We start from the raw sequence: 19221 nt of genomic DNA, 5'->3' as shown, positions 1-19221 counted from the left end.
CCAGCGGGTCCCTTCGCCTCATCCCCAGCCCCATCTGCGCCCGCTGCCCGAGCAGCCCAGCCCTGCAGATGGTAGGTAAATAAATCAGGGCTGGACACGAGATGCATGGGCTGGAATTATAATATATTTCCAAGAAAATGCTGTTTTGGCTTCCGGCAGCCTCGGCGCACGCTGCAGAGGGGTCTGGTGGCCGGGCAGAGCCGGGCTGGTTGCTGGCAGCGCAGCCGGGTTGCTGGGGTGGGGGGCTGTTAATCAGGCTGGCTTCGGTGTAATCTGAAATAATCAAATTAGAAAGAAACCGCTAATCAGCTCTGATCTCATCGTGTGTCACCGAGCCTGATCCCTGCTGCCGGTGGGGCCGTCACCGGTGTCCCATGGGCAGGGGCTGCTGCGGGGGGCCCTGGGCGGGGACACGGCGGAGCTGCCGGGGAGGGGGCGCAGGCAGAGCAAAGCTGCGCCCCCAGACCCGCACCGGGTGCGCCGGCGGCTGCTCGGGCGCCCAGACCCATCTCGCACTCCTTGACCTTCATTTAATCTATTTAATGCCTCGAGTCTGCCCTGCAATCAGGCGATATCAAACCCTGCGGGGAAGGGGGATGGAAGGGGAAAATAAGCAAAGATTAAACATTAATCTCCCCAGGGCCTAAAGGGATGGGGGGGGCAGGCGGGAGGGGACCTGTTGCCTTTGGGGTCCCACTGCAGGTTGGGGGGAGCCCCTGGGGACACCCCAGGATGCACCGGCTGCTCCCGGCTCCAGGATCGGATCTGGCTTTTAAGCAGGAGGGGGGACCATGGTGTCCCCCCCCAAGCCCTTCCTGTCCCCACGGGCGGCACGAAGGAGACTCCCCCAGCCCAGCTCAGAATCTCTCTTTATTATTTAAACCCATTATGTACAACGGACCGAAAAAAAAAAATAAAAAAACGCTTTTAAATCCTCTGCGATATGAAAACTACAAGCTCTGTACATCGACTGCCGTGAGTGCAAGAGTGAAGGGTCGTGGTCTTTGGTGGCGAGACTCGTCCCCACGCCCCCGGCCACCTCCCCGCAGGTGACGGCAGTGGCAGGGACACATCGCGGCGGTGACCGCGGCGCACGGTGGCTCTGGCTCCCGGCACGGGGACGGTGCAGCAGCCACGGGCCGGGGGGAGCATCGCTCTGCAGGGGACACCTAGGATGACCGCTACGACATGGACATCACGCAGTGTGAACACAGCCCGGCTGCAGACCCCTTCCCGAGGGGCTGCGGGGAGACACCGACCACGGGGATGGAGCAGGACACGGGGGAGTTGAAGTCCATGAAAGAAAAGGCAGTACTGGACATTCCCCCCCCAACAACGGACAAGCTGATGGGATTCTCACCGAGCAGCCCCATGGTCCGGACTGGTCACAACATCCCGAAACACGAGAGGGGAGAACCGAAGACCTCACTTGGAAAAGGATCACACGGAGCGAGACCCTCGCCCGCCCCGCCGGGGGGTCCCAGAGCGCAATGACAAGCCACAGTTCCTGGCTCCAGCGGTGGGAAGCAGCTGGCGCAGCATGGCAGGGTTGGGAGGGGACACTATTCTAACCGGGACCGGTGACACGCTTGGCCCAAAGCGACACTGGAAGCAGAGCTCAGCTCGGCAGAGCCACGACGCGAACACACGTTGCTGACTACTGGCTCTGGGGGGCAAAGAGGGTTGGCCAGGGGGGTCCCCAGGTCCTTGCCCTCCTGTGGCGAGACCCAGAAGGGACAGGGGAGGTGGCCCCACGTGTCACCCAGGCGCTGCTCGGGGTCGGCATCTCTTCACGACGCCTTTTTGCTGGCTGCAGCGCTGGTGACCGGCGTCTCCAGGCAGTTTGGAAACAGGACCGCAGGGCGGGGGGAAGCAGCCCCCGGGCTGAGCATCCTCCTGGGAACCTCAGGCAGCCGGTTCCCCCCTCGCTGGAGCAGGGTGAGGGTCCAGGCCACGGTGTGGGGGCAGCGGCACATCCCAGCCCCCCCAGGGACCCAGCACCCCCAAGGCAAGATGCTCCCCTAAGCTGGGGAGAAGCTGCTCACTGCAGGACCCGTCTGCCCCCAGCTCCGCCACACGGCCCTTGTCACACCAGGGACCCCCAGGTCCCGGCATTGTGCCCCAGGGGGGACCTGGCGCTGCTGGCCCTGGGTACCCACACTCTGCCCGCTCGGGGAGACCCCGCCCTGGGCTCCAGCCAGGGGGGCTGCCTCTCCATCCTCTCTCAAAAAGCGAAGGCAGAGCTTCCCGGGGATGCAGGCAGGTGTGTGCCATGACCTGGAGGAGCCACCAGTGCTGGCCTGGCCCCCAGGAGAGGCCGTGGGGCACAAGGGCAGAGCACGGGGGGACCCAGACCCCAAGGAGCGGCTGTGGGGAGCGGGGCTCCCCAGACAGGCCGCGGTTTGGGCGAGGGCGCTGACTCGTCCTGTTGCCTCCGGGATGGCGGCAGGAATCAGGAGACGGTGATGGAGCAAGGAGGGGGAAGCCCGGGCAGGGTCCCTCCTCATCCAGCCGGGGACCCACACCCGTCCCTGCGTCCCCAAGCCCGGAGCAGCCGGTCCGTGTCCCCAGGCGCTGCCTCTCACCTCATCTTCCCTCCGCCGCAGCCGGGCTGGGGGCCGTGGCCGGGCGCTCTGCCTCTCCCACCGCCGGTGCCGCCGGGGTCCCTCCTGCCTGTGCACGGGTGCCGCCGGGGGCTCACATGTTGGACGGGAGTTTGGGTTTCCCCACTTCCACCTCGGGGCTGAAGGCCACGGAGCCCTTACGGGAGGGACCTGCCACCTGCCTGGACGCAGAGACCGGGGACTGCGGGGTGGACGCTCCCTCCGCGGAGCGAGCGGGTTGAGCCAGCGATCCTGAAGGCATCTGCTGCGGGTGTGCCGGCTGGCCTGGCAGCCCCGGGCACGGCTTGGCGAGGAGTCCGGCTACCGAGGGAGAGGATCTGCGGGCCAGGTTCCCTGCAGATTTCCTGCCCTGCTGCAAGGAGCTCCTGTCGCTCTGCTGGGCCACTTTGTTGGGAAGGGAGGGCTGGGAGGCCGAGAGGAGCCGGACGTCCTGGGTGAGCCGCCCCACCGGCAGCCCCTGGATGCTCCTGTGCTTCACCAGCTGCTGCGGCTGCATCAGAAGAGAGATATGGGAGCCGGTGGCTCGGGACAGGCTGTAGTGGAGCGTTCTCCCCGCCGGCAGCACCTGCTCCGAGCTGGGGGACGGAGCCCCCACCGTCTGCTGAAGCAGCGAGGTGGAGAGCGAGGCGCCGCGGGATTTGGAGAGCTGGGGCTGGGAACCGGCCGGGGGTTGCTTGGCCGGCGCCGGCAGCTCCGCTCTCTGCGCCGGACGCGGCGGGGGCTGCGCCCCAGGGCTCGGTCTCTGCCCCCCGCTCTCCAGGGGCGCCTGGGGCTGGACCATGGGCGAGGAAGGCGAACCGGCGGCCGGCGTCTGGAGGTGGGACGGAGCCCCCGACGGGGAGCTCACCGAGGAGGGTCGGGAGCCCCCCAGGCTGGGCTGGGACCTGCGCACCTGCTTGGTGAGCAGGGTGGCCTCAGGCGAGAGCGGGCTGGAGATGGAGGAGGGCGGGAGGAAGATGTGGGCCTGCAGACTATGCTGGTGAGTCAAGGCGATGGCCACGTTGGTGGTGGCGGCGGCAGTTTGCAGGGGCGCGTGCACCAGCGGCTCCCAGATGACCGGCTTGCCGCTCAGCTCCCGGCCCATCGCCATCTGCTGCAGGTCCTGGATGTTGTGGGCCACGTCCTGGTCGTGCTTCACAATCTGCTGGATCATCTCGTTGTTCATGGGCCCCGCGCTGTGCTCAGCACGCTTGCGGAGCAAGATGGAGTTCTTCTTCCCTGGGTGGGAGGCACAAGTGTCACCGCCCTGGGGAGTGCTGGCTCTTGGGGAAACCGTGGAGGGCAAGGTGTCCCGAAGGCAATCAAGACCCTGGGAAGGGTCTGGGCTGGGGCAGAGGGAGAAACTGGGACAAAACAGGCAAGTCCTGGCTCAAAAAATTCCAGGCTCGGGGTTGGCACCATCACCCATACGGTCCATGATGCCATCACCCATAGGGTCCATGACATCATCACCCATGGGGTCCATGATTCCATCACCGATAGGGTCCATGACACCATCAGCCATAGGGTCATGATGCCATCACCCATGGGGTCCATGATGCCATCACCCATGGGGCTGGAGCACCATGATCCACAGGATCCATGATGCCATCACCCATGGGATCTGTGATGCCATCAACAATGGGCTCCATGATTCTATCACCCATGGGATCCATGATGCCATCACCAAGAGGGTCCATGACACCATCACCCATGGGGACCACGATGCCATCACCAAGGGGCTGGGGTCCCGCGGCCCCTGGGAGCCGGTGCTGGGCCCAGGGGCTGCTCCTCACCTATGCGGTCCAGCCGGTCCATGGCCACCGTCTCGAAGGCCCTGCGCATCATGGGATACTCCTCCAGCACCTCATTGAAATTATCCACCGACAAGGAGTAGAGGCGGCAGTAGGTGTCCGCTCGCACGCTGGCTGTCCGCCTGCCCCGCGTCAGCAGGCAGATTTCTGCAGGGGAGACAGGTTCGGGTGTCAGGACAATAAAAACACCACCCATAAGAACAAGGCTGGCGGAATTCGGAGCCTCAGAACTCGGCGGGAGGTGGATCCCAAGCACTGGGCAAGAGGGTGCAGTAGGCAGAAACATCAGGGGAGCCCCGTCTCCCGCCCCCCATCAGCAATCCAGGTCCCCCAGCCCAACCTCACCCCCAAAATAGGAGCCATCCGACAGCTTGGTCTCCTTGTTGCCCTTGGTGAGGATGCTGACCACCCCGTGCTGGATGAAGTACATCTTTTTGCCCACGGTGCCCTCACGGATGATGAAGTCCCCGGGCTGGAAGACCTCAAAGCGCAGCTTGGTCAGCATGGCTGTCACAAAGTTGGGGTCGGCGTTGGCAAACAGGGGCATGTTGGCCACCAGGTTGCGACAGTTGAAGTTGATGATCTCCTGTGGGGTGACGAGCAGCTCAGCAGAGACATCGCCGAGCGTGACCCCAGCAAACATTGCTCCTCCCTCCCCAAAGTCACCAGCACCAGTGTCCCTGTCCGTACCTCTTTGAGCGGCTCACTGAGCTCCCCCAGGATGTTCTCCTCATCGAACATCTTGCCCTGGTAGCGGTGCTCGTAGTACTCGTGGATCCGCTGGCGCGTGTCCCCAGGTAGCTTGTGGAAGGACATGTACTGCTCCACTTGCTTGTACTGTGGGGACAATCAGAGCCATGCAGGGCTGTGCTGAAAGAAGTCACACCACACCAGAGGCCGGCAGCACCGCTGGCCAACGCTTTCCATCTCCTTGGTGGTGAGAAGGAGCTGGGATCCAGCCAGGATGGGGCCTCGCTATGCTAGAGTGAACCCCAGCATTCAGGAATGTGGCATCTCCATCCACATGGGCAGCCTGAGCCACATCCTGCTCCCCGGTTGAGCAGTAAGGGCAGAAATCTCAGCAGGAACCCGCCGGTGCTGAGCAGGTTTTGGAGCTGGACCCACTCATGTCAAAGCATCTTCCCCTGGTTACTAAGACACGTGGTTCCCCCACCCCACTGACCTTCTCCTGGTACTGGCGCCGGGAGGAATCCAGCGACTGGATGAGGGCGGTGGCGTGGCCGATGAACATGGCGTAGCAGGTGGCCCCCACGATCATGCTCAGCATGGTGAGCCAGACGTCGGTCATGCCCTCGGGCGCCTGTTGGCCGTAGCCAATGCAAAGCATGTGGCTCATGGCCTTGAACAGGGCGTGCGAGTATTGCTTCCCCCACGAGTCGTTCTGCAGAGGAGGGAACAGCGGCGCTGCGGGCTCTGGCGGAAGGAGCCGCCGGGCTCAACGCTCCCCAGTAATGTGTAACCAAATCCTCTCGTCCCCCCGGTGGATGCACAACCGGCGTTACCCCCCGGCAGGGGTACTCACCACCATGTGGTTGATGGAAACCCAGCAGTCCTCGGGGAAGTCTTGCAGCATGGGCACCAGGAACTGGAGGCAGCCGTCCCAGTGACACAGCAGCAGCATCATGCCGATGAGGTTGAAGATCCTCACCACGGCGCTGGCCAGGTCGTACGTCATGTGGAAGATCTGGGGAAAAGTTGGGAGCAAAGCTACAGAAAAGCTCTTTTTCCTGAACGATCCTCAGAACCCCCGCCCTCCGGCCAGTTGTACTGTAAAGCCAGGGATCCCCGACTTGGCCCAAGACCCTGGGCAGGGGTATTGGACCCCCAAGGGCTTCTCACCTCCTCCCACTGGTGGATGTAGCGGATGAGGCGCGAGAGACGCAGCAGGCGCAGCAGGCTGAGGATCTTGGTGAAGCGGACGATGCGCAAGGCCCGGGCTGTCTTGTAGACGTCAGAATCCACCTGGGTCTCCAGGTCAACGATGAGGAAGATGTAGTCAACCGGGATGGAAGAGATGAAGTCAACCAGGAACCAGCTCTTCAAGTACTTCATTTTGATGGTGTGAGGGTCCAGGATGATCTCCGTGTTGTCCTCCACCACAATGCCTGTCCGGAAGTTCAGCACCAGGTCAGCCAGGAAGAAAGTGTCCGAAAGCACGTTGAAAACGATCCAGGGAGGGGTGTTCTCATCCTTGAAGAAGGTGATGCCCACAGGCAGGATGATCAGATTCCCCACCATCAGGAGCAGCATGATGAGGTCCCAGTAAAACCTGCAAGGAGGGAGCGCAGGGGATGGAGCGGAGTCAAGATGAAGTGGGGAGAAACAGGGCACAGCAAAGCCGGGATCAAAGTTAGAGAGGCCAACACACCGCAGAGAGACAGGCGCTCAGGACACGTACACACATGTCCCTGCCCACGCACATGACTAAGACCCTTCTGCAAGTATTTGTGTGCGCAGAGGAGAAATTCTGCACTGGCTCTTGAGGCAGAGCGGGGCCAAGGGGAGCAAATGTCACCCTGTGTGTGTAGGAAGTGAGAGCTGGAGGTTGATGAGCTTGGCTGCTGCTCTTCCCTCTCCTGATGACACCCCAAAGTTGACATCTGCCCCGTGGAGAACTCAGGGAGGACGCAGGCTTTGCTCCCTGTCGTCCGCCGGCTCCCCGCCACCACCCAGGCTGGCTTAGCGGGATTTAGAATAAGCTTTGCTAGTTATGCAAACCAAGCACTGAGCTCCTGGGCTGGCCAAAGGACTTGGGGGCCAGGGAGGTGGTTGGGATTGTAGGACGGGTGAGCCAGGCAGCAGCCAAGCAAGGACAGACAAGTGTCATCATCACGGGGAAGGTGGGAGGAACACGTCTGGCCCCAAAGGGGCTGCTCGCGAGCACTCGGCAAGATCTACGCAGCCCTGGGCCTGCAGGACCCCCTAATCCACCTCCTTTCTCTGAGAGCAGACAAGCTTAGAGGCTTCGGAGGAAAAGCCAAGAGACACCGGGAAGCGGTCGATTAGCGTTTGGTGATGCCGTGAAATTCAGCATCCCCATTCACATGCAAATGCAGCTGGGATGTTTTCGATCTCCGCACAAACACACGAAATGTCTTTTGTCACGACGCCTGTGATGGCTCCTGCAACGGCTTGGTGGTCCCTACGCTCAAAGCCTTTATGGGTGCCTGGAAACGCGAGTCCTGCTCCCACCTTCAGGTGCCCCCGTTAGTCCCAGGTGTGGGTTTAGACCCAAATCTCCAAAGGTGACCTCAGGGCAACTCTTGGATCCAAAGGGCCTTTTGCACATGACAAGAAGCCTGTGGGTGTTTCATACTTGGTGTCCTCGGCGGGGCACGGGCACTGGGCTTTCTGCAGGCAGCAGGGAAGAGGACAGAGAAGCCGTGGCACCACGTGAGGCTCCTTCAGCAAGAGAGCTCCAGAGCCTGGCAGCGAGGGGGACACCACCTCCCCGGGGAGTTCCCCGGGGCGAGGAGCCTCGCACAAATTAACACCTCCTTGCCCACAGCCAGGGTTTGCTGGGGCAGGCGAGGAGACGCCAGCGAGACAGAAAGGGCTGAGCAACCGCCTCCCGCACCCCCACCCACACTGCACCCCAAGAAATGCTGCGTGTTGAGCGGGGAAACCGCCTGAACCCACCGGAGCTCTTGATTCAGGTTTAGGCTTAAGCTCCTCGGGGCAGGCTTTGTCCTTTAGTGTGTCAGGCCAAACACGCAGGGCCCTGATCTCAGTGGCCTTTGTGTATCCCCATAATGTGATAAACACCGGTGTAATCCTGCCGGCTGTCCATCTGCCAGCTCGCTTCATGTCACCTTCAGCACAGGGCACTGGCTGTGCAAGCTGCTCCTGCCAAGCTCAGACTCGCAAACTTTGGGGAGGCTTCCCCAGGAAAAGGGTTCGAAGGGTTTGCCGCCCTTAGCGTCCTGCTGGAGCTGGTGTGCATGGGAGGTCGGGGCCCAGCAGCGAGAGGAATTGGCTCCAGGTGCCAGGGACCCGTGTCGGGTGCCAGCCCCGCTCTGGGGTGCCTCACCCGGCTGGGGACATCAGCCGTGTCACAGCTTGCTGCGGGAGATGACTGCCTGGCAGCTTCATCCCCAGTAGACAAAGCCCACCCTACATGACTCAACATCCCCGTGACACCCAGTTCCTCCCACATCATCCATCCCCGAGCTCTCCCTGTGATCCCGGTGACACCGTGAGCCAGGCCCGGCTCCTCGCTCGGTGCCGTGCCCTCCTCCAGCAGCTCCCGGGGCTGCGGAGACGGAGCCCGTGCTGGGCAGGCTCTGCCCGTGCCCCCGTGGGGATGAGGCGGCTCCTGACGAGATGCAGAGATTAAAAACAGAGACGGGGGAGAAGCTGTGCGAGGAGGCAAAATCAGGCAGCCCCTGTCTCCTCCTTCGCACGCTGGGTCACCGGAGGTCCTCGGTTCGCCTGGGCTGTCCCCGGCCCAACGGGAGCCCCCGGGGGTTCGGGGAGGGATTGAGGAAGAAGAAAGTTCCCTGCACTCCCCGGGGAGGATGGGGAGGGGGCCGGGGCAGCGCGGCCCCGGCCACCGGCGAGGGACCGGCCCCGCGGCGGCTCGCCCGGCTCCGGTGGGAAACGGCGTCCCGGTGCGCAGCCCCGGCGCCCGGCACTTGTTGCCCCGACGGGGCCGGGGCTGGGCCGGGCGGCGGAGCCGCGCTCAGCACCATGGACAGCGGCACCGGGAGGGGCCGGGGCGGTGGCACCGGGACGCCGGGGCGGTGGCACCGGGACACCGGGGCGGTGGCACCGGGGCGGGCGCGGGGCCGGGGTCCCACCTGAAGTCGCTGTAGGGGTGGATGATCCAGGCGCCGGCCGACTTGACCCGCTGCCGTTCGATCTCCACGGCCCGGTGGCTGCCGAACATGCGCAGCGAGAACTTGTTCACGGCGGGCTGCAGCATGGCCCCGAGCTGCCGCTGCACGAACGTGCCCGCCGCCGCCTCGCCCTCCGCCACGATCTGCTCCGCCGCTGCCGCCGAGGCCGGCACCGCTCCCGCCGCCCCCGCGGGTGCTCCCGCCGCTTCCCCGTCCAGCACCGGCGGCTTTTCCCGCGGTTCGGGGCTCCGGCCCGGTGCCGCGTCCATGCCGCCGCCTCCGCCGCCGCGCTTCACGTTTCCTTCAAACGCCCTTGCCCGGCCGCCCTGTCCGCCGCCCCGCCGCACATGCCCGGCCCCGGGCGGCCGCTCGCTCGCCGCCCCCGGCCGCTCGGTCACCGACCGCTCTCGCTCGCCGGCTCCCGCAGCTGGCGCCGGCGCCCGCCTGTTGCGCACGCCCTGGCGCGGGCGCGGCTCCAGGGCCCCGCCGCCAGGGAGGAGGTGCCGGCGGGCACCGGAGCGGCGGCGGCACCGGAGCGGAGCGGGACCCCGCGGCGGGCGGGGCGGGGTGGGCGGGGCTCCGAGGGCGACGGCCGTCGCCCTCGGAGCCCCGCCCACCCGGCCCCGCCCCTCGGAGCCCCGCCCCGACGCCGTGTGACGCAGCGTGCGTGCGTGCGTGCGTGCGCGGCCCCGCGGGGACCCGGATCGGCGGCGCGGCGGGGCGCGGCGGCAGCGAACGGCGGAGCCGGAGCAGCTGAAACGGGGAGGGCCCGGGATTCCCGGGGAGGCTCCACGGCCGCCATCACGGATTTCCTGTGGGACAAGCGCACCGGGCTGGCTGCGAGGACGGTGCGGCGCGGGGCGGGGGGGGGTAGAGGCGGGTTAGGCCGCGGCCTCCGTAGCTGGCGGGGGCGGCCCCGGTGTGTGCGGCGCAGGCCCGGGCTCGGCGGATCTTCGCGGGGCCGCGGGTTTCCCGGGGGGAAAGGGGGAGGTCGGATGGCCCGAGAAGGCCGCGGCCGGGCCCTGGGGTTGCCGCCTGAGGTTCCCGCCGCCCCTCCCCGGTGTCTCCCGGTGTCCGAGTCCCCTCCGTCGCTTGGCCCCGGTGTTTCCGCTTCGGGCGCTCGGTGGAGGCCCCACCCGGCGGCAGCGGAGCTGGGTGACGAGCGCGGCCGCCATCATCGTCCCCAAACCGGTTCCAGAGCTGCTGGGAGACGCTTGGGCCTCCTCGGAACGACCGTGCCCGGCCTTGGCGGGCAGCCAGCGTCGCCTTTAATTAAGTTAATTAATTAGAGGCTGGAAGCGGCGGTGAGAGCCGAACTGGGGGGGGACACAGAGAGCGGCCCCATAGAGCCCGGGCTGACTCTGGGGGTGAACCTTGCGTGGTGTCACAGCCCGTGGCCCCGCCGCACCGGGGACGGTTTTGCCCTTTGGTGGCTCTGCTTGGGATGTCAGTGTTTGTGGGGCGGCAGCCGGGTGTGCGAGGGAGTGTTTTTGGGAGAAAAGTAGGTGTTTGGGGGGGTCTGTGGGCATCGGGAGCTCCTTTGGAGATGAGGCATGTTTTGCTGGTTGATGCTTCGCAGCGAAAATACATGCGGGGAATGTCTTAGAGTGGCGGGGTGAGGTCTGGCGATGGGAGCAGGGTCTGAAGGGTTTGTCCTTTGCGGCTGGCACCCCGTGTGCCACCTTATGCAGAGATTTCTTCCCTTTCTCTTGGTTCACATCCCACCAGAGAGGTGGAGGTGAGCAGCCCTTCTCTCCAAGGTGGGGTCTCCAAAGGCTTCATTAAGGCCTCTGCACATGGCCGGGGTGGTTTTGCTCCCTGGACGCTGTCGGGCCCTCCCTGCTTGCACTGAGAAGCGTAGATGTCACTTGTTTGGCAGGAAACCGGTGACATCTCTTCAGGAGCTGCCACTTGGGTGTCTCCGGTACTGGTGCACAAGCACCAGTGATACCTGAGCTTTGCTTCACCTTTCTTTGGTGTTTCTCTCCTTCCTGGGGAGCACAGTAGTTTAGAAGAGAGAAGGTGAAAGCCCTGAAAGTGCAAATGCTGTTCCTGGAGCTGTTTCCAGTAGAGATAGGGGCTGAAAAGGGGCAAATAAACTGGAAAAAAGAACCACAGCAAGCACAGCCTGTGCGGGTGGTCACATCCTCTCTCATTTGGGGTTCTGGGATCCCTCAGAAGTTTGTCCCCTCCCTCTCAAATCCCTCCTGCGCACTCAGACGTGCCGATCGCTGGTGATCTGTGCTGGTTTCTCTCGGGTGACCGCCTCCCTAAGTCATGCCGGTGTGTCGTCCCCGCAGATGCCTCACTCTCGAAGGTACCGCTCGTCGGAGCGCAGCAGCCGCGGCAGCTACCACGAGCGCTACAGGAGCCGCAAGCACAAGAGGCGGCGGACGCGGTCGCGATCGAGCAGCAGCGAGCGTGACCGTCGGCACCGTCGGGAAGACAGTTACCACGTTCGATCCAGGAGGTGAGTCCACGAAGACGAGGTGTTTCTGGGGGTGTTTCTCCAGCTTGGCAGCCTGTTTTCTCATGTGCTCTGAGCTGGAACTTTCCAGGCTGTGTTCGTAATCGAATCTCCTCAACTTGCTTCCCCTCCCTAGCTATGACGACCACTCAGCCGACAGGAGGGCCTACGACCGGCGTTACTGTGACAGCTACCGGCGCAATGATTACAGCCGTGAGCGAGGAGAAGCTTACTATGAACCCGAGTACCGTCATTCCTATGAGTACCGGCGCTCCCGGGACCGCGAGGGCAGCTACCGGAGCTGCAAAAGCAGCCGGCGTAAGCACAGGCGGAGGCGGCGCCGCAGCCGGTCCTTTAGTCGCTCCTCATCGGTGAGTATCCTGCTGTGCTGGGCCTCCCCCTGTAACCTTTCTCTCCCAGGTGACAAGCTGGGTAAGTAGACAACTCACTTTCTAACGCTCTCTCGGACTCGGCTTGAGAAATGCGTAGAAAGCTTTTAAAGACAGTGGTTCCTGGCCGCTGTCCTGATGTGCCAGCTGGGCGCACGCGGCTCAAACCCTCTCCCGGTGTTGCCAGCGCAGAGGTGGGAGGAGGACAGGCGTACCTTGCGAGGCTGGCGTGTCCCCCGGGGTGGTCCTGAGGTCCTCTGCTCCTTTATCCCTGCAGAGTGCTGCTTTTGTTCAGCGTTGCTCGTTAAGAGCTGTCCTAGGAACCCCGGCCAAGCGCAGTCTTTTGTGTGAGGTTTGTACAGCAACATTCAGCTGGTCCTATTCCCAGAGAGCTCAGTCTGCCCGCGACGGGCAGTTTAGTCCCTGGTTTTTGGGCCTGTGTTCTGTGGCAGGAAGCCCCCAAAAGTTCTCTGAGAGTTAGATCCGAGCGAGATCCTTCTGGGCGGGCCCAGCTGATGGGGGATGTCGTGCGAGGGGCTTTGCGAAGGACCTTGTGAACTGCTCAGTTGAGGTGGAGGTAGCAAACGTCACAGGTTCTTCCCAGCGGTGTCCCTGCCTTTCTCTTCTCGTCTGTTCTGCTGTTCACTTTCCACTTCTGTTAGAGCCCAGCCACGTTCTCTGCTCTGCGTGTGGAGCTCTCCGCGTGGTCTGGTCTGTTCTGGCTGGATGTCCAGGGATGGGATTGGGGGCTGGATTCGGGTCCCAGGTCTGCTGGCTGGTTACTCCCAGGTGTGGGGATACTTAGCTGAAGAACCGAAGGCAGGAATTTTCTCTTCTGGCATAAACCTCTTTATCTGCCTCATCCCAGGCTGTCCCTGTTCCCTGTGCTTCTCTCCTGGAAGTTAGTCCTTCCAGGATCAGCTTCTTTGAGGGAGGGTCTATGAAGAAGTGTCACATCTTTCCCCCAGGCAGTCACTCATAAATCCTCTCTGGTTTTGCATGGATCGTTGTACCGAGAATTTGCTCCTGAAATCTCTGAATCCATCTTTTTCCGAGTGGTGGGGCTGGGGGAAGTGATGTTGGGCGGTTGTTGGAATGGGATGGGGAGTGTCCGCGTGGCCCTTTTGCTCGTGCGGGACTTGCCGGCACCTCCTTTCTGCTGCCGGGAGCCTCTCCCTGCGGCCGCTGGGTGCCCGGCCGCAGAGTTGCGCTCCGGCCTCCTCTCTTGGCGTTACCCAGGACCCGAAAGGCCAGTGCCGTTCCTCTCTGAGCGCCCCTAGGAGCAAGAGCAGCCAGCCCCTTGCACTGCCCCTTGTTCTGACCCTCTCTGCTCTCTCACTGGTTCGGGTGGGGCTGTTTGTAGGTTCTTTTATTTTTTTCTTTTATTTTTTCTTTTTTTTTCTTTTTTTTTTTTTTTTTGGCTACAACGAAAAGCAAACTGTTTTTTTCTTTTCTGAGCTAGTGTGTTGTATCTTGACATGTTCCCTTGCAATATCCCTATCGTTATATATTCCTCTGTGCCGTATGAATTGGCTGGGAATCTCCTCCTGCAACCCCTCCTCAAACAACCATGTGAATTTGCAAACCACCCAATGCGTGACGCTGGCTGCTGCGCTGGTTTGAAAATCTGATTGGTGAATGCTGAATTCCCTGTCTGCCTGGGCCAGCAGCGGAGTCGACAGAGCAGCAGAAGGGCCAAGAGTGTGGAGGACGACGACGAGGGGCATCTGATCTATCGCATCGGCGACTGGCTACAAGAAAGATGTACAGCCAAATCGTAACATAATTTAGCTCTCTAGTTAAGCTCCCATCGCAGTCGCAGATCTGTCTTATCTTTCTGTTTCATTTTATTTTCACTGTTTATTAAACAGAAACCCTCTCCTTTTCCTTCCCCCCTTTTTGTTAAAGCTACGTTTATATTTTTGTATTGTTCCTGAAGTTGTCAGGGAATTAGGGCAGTTGCCTTGCGCAGCCGGTGTCAGCCTTCCGCTGCTCCGGTCTCTCGAGCTGCGTGCAGGTTTAGGTGTTGCAATGCATTCTCCTCTGCCTTGTGTATGCGCTGCACCCAGGTCCTGCTCACTCCCTCATCTGTTTCCCTCTTTTTCTCTCCCTCTCAGATGAGATTATTAGCACTTTAGGAGAAGGCACGTTTGGCAGAGTGGTGCAGTGCATCGATCACCGGAGGTACGTCCGTTCCTAGGACGGGGAGGGGGGAAAAAAAGAGACCACGGCCGGCCATGGAGCTTTTTGGGCTTAGAAAAAAGAGACCACGGCCGGCTGTGGAGCTTTTTGGGCTTAGAAAAAAGAGACCACGGCCGGCCGTGGAGCTTTTTGGGCTTAGAAAAGAGAGACCACGGCTGGCCGTGGAGGTTTTTGGGCTAAAAAAAGAGAGACCACGGTCGGCCGTGGAGCTTTTTGGGCTTAATGTGGCAGCCTGGGGGTGAAAATGAGTCTCTTGGTTTCTCTACTGGTCTGGGGACTCGCCCTTTTGGGTCACCCAGGTGTTGGAGAGGGGTTGGGGGAGCCTCACAGCTGTTTGTAGGGAGGGAAAAGGCGCTGTTTTGGCAGATATTCCATAAGAACAGATGCCTTCCGGCTTGAGAAGAGGTGGCGGAAGGCTGTGCCACACAGTTTGAGGGACGAGCCTGGTTCAGAAAGGCCTTTTTGCTTTTTGACGCAGGTCAGGGGTTGATCTTGTGTTTTCCTCCCGTTTCTCCCCAGGGGCGGTGCACGTGTCGCTCTCAAAATCATTAAAAACGTGGAGAAATACAAAGAGGCTGCTCGACTGGAAATTAATGTGTTGGAGAAAATCAACGAGAAGGATCCCGAGAACACGAAGTGAGTGGTCTCGGTGTTAAAGCAGAAGGGCAAGCATCGTCTTTGCGCCATTGCAGGGATGGGATGGGAGAAGGCGCTTGATTTTGTGTGACCGAATTAATCTGTAGGTAGATTTTTGGCGGTATATCAGCTTGCTATGGGCTACAGAGTGAGCAAAGGGTAACACAGCCAAGTGTTCATGCAGATCTGTCCTGAATAATAATTTTCCTCGCAGTCTTTGCGTCAGGATGTTTGACTGGTTTGACTACCATGGCCACATGTGCATCTCCTTCGAACTGCTGGGGCTCAGCACCTTCGATTTCCTCAAGGACAACAACTATCTGCCTTACCCCATCCACCAAGTGCGGCACATGGCCTTCCAGGTGTGCCAGGCCGTGAAATGTAAGTGCCAGGCTGTGAAATGTAGGTGTTTGCTGCTCTTCTCTGGTCCTTGACTGACCTGGAGAGCTGGAAAGCTCCCAATATCCATGCCAGTTCTGCAACTGGTGGCCCAAACAATGAGTTTTTGCTGTGCCAGTCCTGGGGCTGAGCCTTCCTGCCCCTCCAGCCGTGAATGTGCGCTTGGAATGAACCCTTTTTCTCCTGATCATAAAGTTTTCTGATGCTTGTGGGCTGGCAGTAGCTCAGGATGTTTCAGCATTCACCTCTGCACACACATTCTGGTGATTGATAAGATAAATCTTTGTGCTTCTGCCAAAGCATCTTGGCCTGGACCAGCCTGATTATTCACACTCAGTTCTAAATATGGGCTAAACTGGTGCTAATAGGAGCAAACAATTAATGGTGGGTGCAGCCTCGATTCTGTTCCGTCACCCTGACTCTTGTTTGCTTTCTCAGTTCTGCATGACAATAAACTCACTCACACTGACCTCAAGCCCGAGAACATCCTCTTTGTGAACTCTGACTACGAACTCTCCTACAACCTGGAAAAGGTAACAGTTCTGTCTCATCTTAGAGCTTTTCTCTTGGGTTCTTGGTATCGCTGACCTTATCAGCAGGCGGGAGGGGTTGGAACGTGGCCTCGGAGACATGGGGGTGACAAAAGCCCTCGTTCAGGGCCTGTGTCCTGAAAAAACAGCCTGTGTAGCCTATAAGTAAGACTTAAAATCTTTAAGTAAGGCTTACCTGCCTGCTGGTGAGCGCTTGTTTGGGGGCCGTGCCAGCACTAACGTCCCCTCTGAAGCTTTCCCAAAGCCTCAGCTGTGTAAGGAAGGGGCTAATTCCGCATCTCGAAACTCTAATTAACTGATACGACCATTCTCCCTCGCGAAGAAGCGGGACGAGCGGAGCGTGAAGAGCACGGCCATCCGAGTGGTGGACTTCGGCAGCGCCACGTTCGATCACGAGCATCACAGCACCATTGTCTCGACCAGGCATTACCGGGCCCCAGAAGTCATCCTGGGTAGGTACTGCTTGCTCTTTCTGCAGAGCTGCCTGCTGGATTAAGGAGCATTTTGCTTCTATGTCATTCCGTGGCTGTCCTGGGTTTACCCTGGGAGATAAGTGCTTTGTTGAATGTGATCTGTTTTCTGGGAGGGTCGACAACGTCCGAGTTGCTGTTTTGGCATTGCTGGCAGTATATTGCCACCGACTTATCAGGAGCCTGTCTGGAATGGGAATTGTTTTTCCAGTTTGTTTTGAAAAGGGAGAGGGATTTGGAAACTTAGGCCATAACTGGATCCTTTATTTAAAAACCATTTTTTTTTAGAGCTTGGCTGGAGCCAGCCCTGTGATGTGTGGAGCATTGGCTGCATCATCTTTGAGTATTATGTGGGTTTCACCCTGTTTCAGGTGAGAACTGTGTGCTGTGTGGCTACCTCCCAAGTGCTGAAAGAGGATGCTGGCTGTTCCCCAGCACAGCCAGGAGCCTCTGGGACTGATGGGCTTCCCTCCAGCACCGCAGTCTTGTAGAGACGACCGAGGTGTTGCCCAGCGAGGGGTTCTGAGGTAGAACGGGCTGGAGGTAGAACAACTGAAATCTGTTCTGTGCCTTCCCTTTACGTTTCTTTCTCTCAGACACACGACAACCGGGAGCACCTGGCCATGATGGAGAGGATCTTGGGGCCAATTCCATCTCGGATGATCCGGAAGACGAGGTGAGTGCGGCCAGCTGAGCACTGCAGGCTCGGCAGCTCTTTCCTGCTTCACTTGTAGCAGTTTTCCCTGAGGGATCATCGCTGTGAGATGTTTTATGCGTGAGCGTGACGTGTTCCCACCTCTTGCTCTGACAGGAAACAGAAATATTTCTACCACGGCCGCCTGGACTGGGATGAGAACACTTCTGCTGGCCGCTACGTCAGGGAAAACTGCAAGCCGCTGCGGGTAAGGCGGGACAGGCAGGAACACCTGGTTGCTTTAATCTTCTCATTGCAGAGTCTTATAGCACCTGTCTTGGTTGTGAAGATTCTTGCTCTGAGCAAGGTTAGGCCACCAAAAGTGCAGGACCAGTGTCTTCCCAAAGGAGCCTTGGCTGGCCCAGACGTAAACTAGGAAGACTGTGTCAAGCTGAGCTTAATCTGAGGAGGAGGAGGGCATGGAGACCTCAGGAAGCGCTTGGGAAATTTGTTGGGGGGCGGCTGTTAAAACTCAGTAGTTCCACGCTTTGTAAAGCAGCCCAGAGTTCAGGTGCAGGATTAGCGATGGTTGGAACACACTAGTTTTCTCCCAGTTTAGCTGTTCAGCCAGGGAAAGGACTGACGGGACAGGGCGCAGTGTCCTTGGCTGTAACTTGTCCCCTCTCTCTCCCCAGCGCTACCTGAACTCTGAGGCCGAGGACCACCACCGCCTTTTCGACCTCATCGAGAGCATGCTGGAGTACGAGCCGTCCAAGCGCATCACCCTGGCCGAAGCCCTCAAGCATCCCTTCTTCGACATGCTGGAGATGGAGCCGAGCACAAAAATGTGGGACTCTAGCCGAGACATCAGCCGGTGACGCCACAGGTGCCCACCTGCCCTCAGATTTTAGCCCCCGTGGAGGCCTGTGTGACTTCAGACACTTGGTGCTTTTTTTTTTTTTAATATATATACATGAGAACTCCTCCCTGGACACATTTGTAAAGCTGTTAATATGTGAGATACTGTAAATAACCCATATTCTATATCGGCCTCTGAGCACCGCAGGCCCGACCTCCTGCTATCGCTGCTGCCGTTATCATGAGACGAGGGGACCTGTATGTCCATATTGTAAATACCTTTGTTCACGTGTTGCTTTGTCTCCTGTTCTCCCCACCTTGGTGTAAATACTCCAGGACTTGCAGCTCTTCTGTAGCTCATCTGTTTCCTTGTAAGTTATGAAACTGGTGGGACTGCATGGGAAATATTTTTTGGATCAATGTCATAGCCCATCCCCACACCAGAGTTTTATAAGAATTTTGTACAGTCTTTGTGGAAAAATAAATATGAAGTGAAAATAAACTACCCGGTCTGGGTTTGGACCAGCAGCAGCTCCTCTTGGGGCTGTTCCATGGGTGGATTGTGGTCCTGAGGGGCAGGGGCTGTGCAGAGCGAAGGAACACATGTCCTTTTTGGGGAAAAACAGCTACTTTGTGATACTGAAGGAAGCTCCAGTGATGAAACCATCCCCTGGTGAGGGTGACAGCAAAACACAGGCTCCCCTGTGGTCAGTATTGAGGGGGGATACAGAAAAAGGAGGACAGCGGGTATTCAAGACACGTGTTGCAAATCCAAGTGGAAAAGATGCAAAGGAGCAAATCCAGGTCCTTATTTAGTACGAGAGAAACCTCTCACTCTCCGGATGGGATGGGTGTTGGTGGTGGCTGTTGGAAAATGGGTTCCCCGGGTGCCACATTCAGCTGTCAAGCACATACCCCGTCTCTGTCTGTGCCTTTTTGGCTCTCACCCGCTCCGCAGTGAGGCTTGGGCTTTGCGTGGGAGTCGCTGGGGACATTTCAGGCCTGACAGCAGCTCCGTGGAGACATTTTGCCAGCGTGTCTGGAAGAGTCTCTCCGGGGTGGTGTCTAACAGACCAGACTTTGCTGTGGCACCATCTGTGTGTGGCAGACGCTGTCCTGGCTCTGGCAGACTGGCAGCACGCAGAGGGGTAAAGGAAAAGTCATCTTCATGAGCTTGCGATCCTGATTTAGAGTCTTCTCCTGCGGTATTGCTTGGCCAGGGAATGAGAGCAGGGGAAGAACGAGTCCTGCTGGGTGCATAGCCACCTCCTGGGTGAGTCTGGGCGAGAATTAGATTGAACAAAGACCTGCAGTTTGTCTCAGACTTAAAAATAATAAC

The 19221-nt window shown here is 59.6% G+C and overlaps 2 protein-coding genes across 4 annotated transcripts; one reads left to right on the top strand and one right to left on the bottom strand.

Annotated features, from left to right (window-relative positions):
- Positions 1-888: 888 nt before the first annotated feature.
- HCN3 (hyperpolarization activated cyclic nucleotide gated potassium channel 3) lies at positions 889-9698 on the bottom strand. Of its 2 annotated transcripts, none has more exons than XM_065653813.1 (8): positions 9238-9698; positions 6278-6707; positions 5961-6122; positions 5601-5819; positions 5108-5254; positions 4763-5003; positions 4400-4564; positions 889-3842 (listed from the first exon to the last, which is right to left on the bottom strand). In XM_065653813.1, the coding sequence occupies exons 1-8, from the start codon at positions 9543-9545 to the stop codon at positions 2698-2700; spliced, it is 2817 nt and encodes a 938-aa protein (XP_065509885.1). In that variant the 5' UTR covers positions 9546-9698; the 3' UTR covers positions 889-2697. The 2 variants fall into 2 exon arrangements, with proteins under 2 accessions (XP_065509885.1, XP_065509886.1); XM_065653814.1 differs by lacking the exon at positions 9238-9698 and adding an exon at positions 7631-7655.
- Positions 9699-9965: 267 nt separating this feature from the next.
- CLK2 (CDC like kinase 2) lies at positions 9966-18372 on the top strand. 2 transcript variants are annotated; one of them, XM_065653820.1, is made up of 13 exons: positions 9966-10124; positions 11577-11746; positions 11880-12114; positions 13803-13896; positions 14250-14316; positions 14854-14970; positions 15185-15351; positions 15808-15902; positions 16243-16372; positions 16679-16761; positions 16987-17066; positions 17202-17292; positions 17720-18372. In XM_065653820.1, exons 2-13 carry the CDS (start codon positions 11577-11579, stop codon positions 17900-17902), a joined length of 1512 nt encoding a protein of 503 aa, XP_065509892.1. In that variant the 5' UTR covers positions 9966-10124; the 3' UTR covers positions 17903-18372. The 2 variants fall into 2 exon arrangements, with proteins under 2 accessions (XP_065509892.1, XP_065509891.1); XM_065653819.1 differs by having other exon boundaries at positions 13800-13896.
- The last annotated feature ends 849 nt before the right edge of the window (positions 18373-19221 follow it).

This window comes from Caloenas nicobarica, chromosome 31, assembly GCF_036013445.1.
Source record: "Caloenas nicobarica isolate bCalNic1 chromosome 31, bCalNic1.hap1, whole genome shotgun sequence".
Lineage (NCBI taxonomy): Eukaryota > Metazoa > Chordata > Aves > Columbiformes > Columbidae > Caloenas > Caloenas nicobarica.
This window is presented reverse-complemented; position numbering and strand designations above follow the sequence as displayed.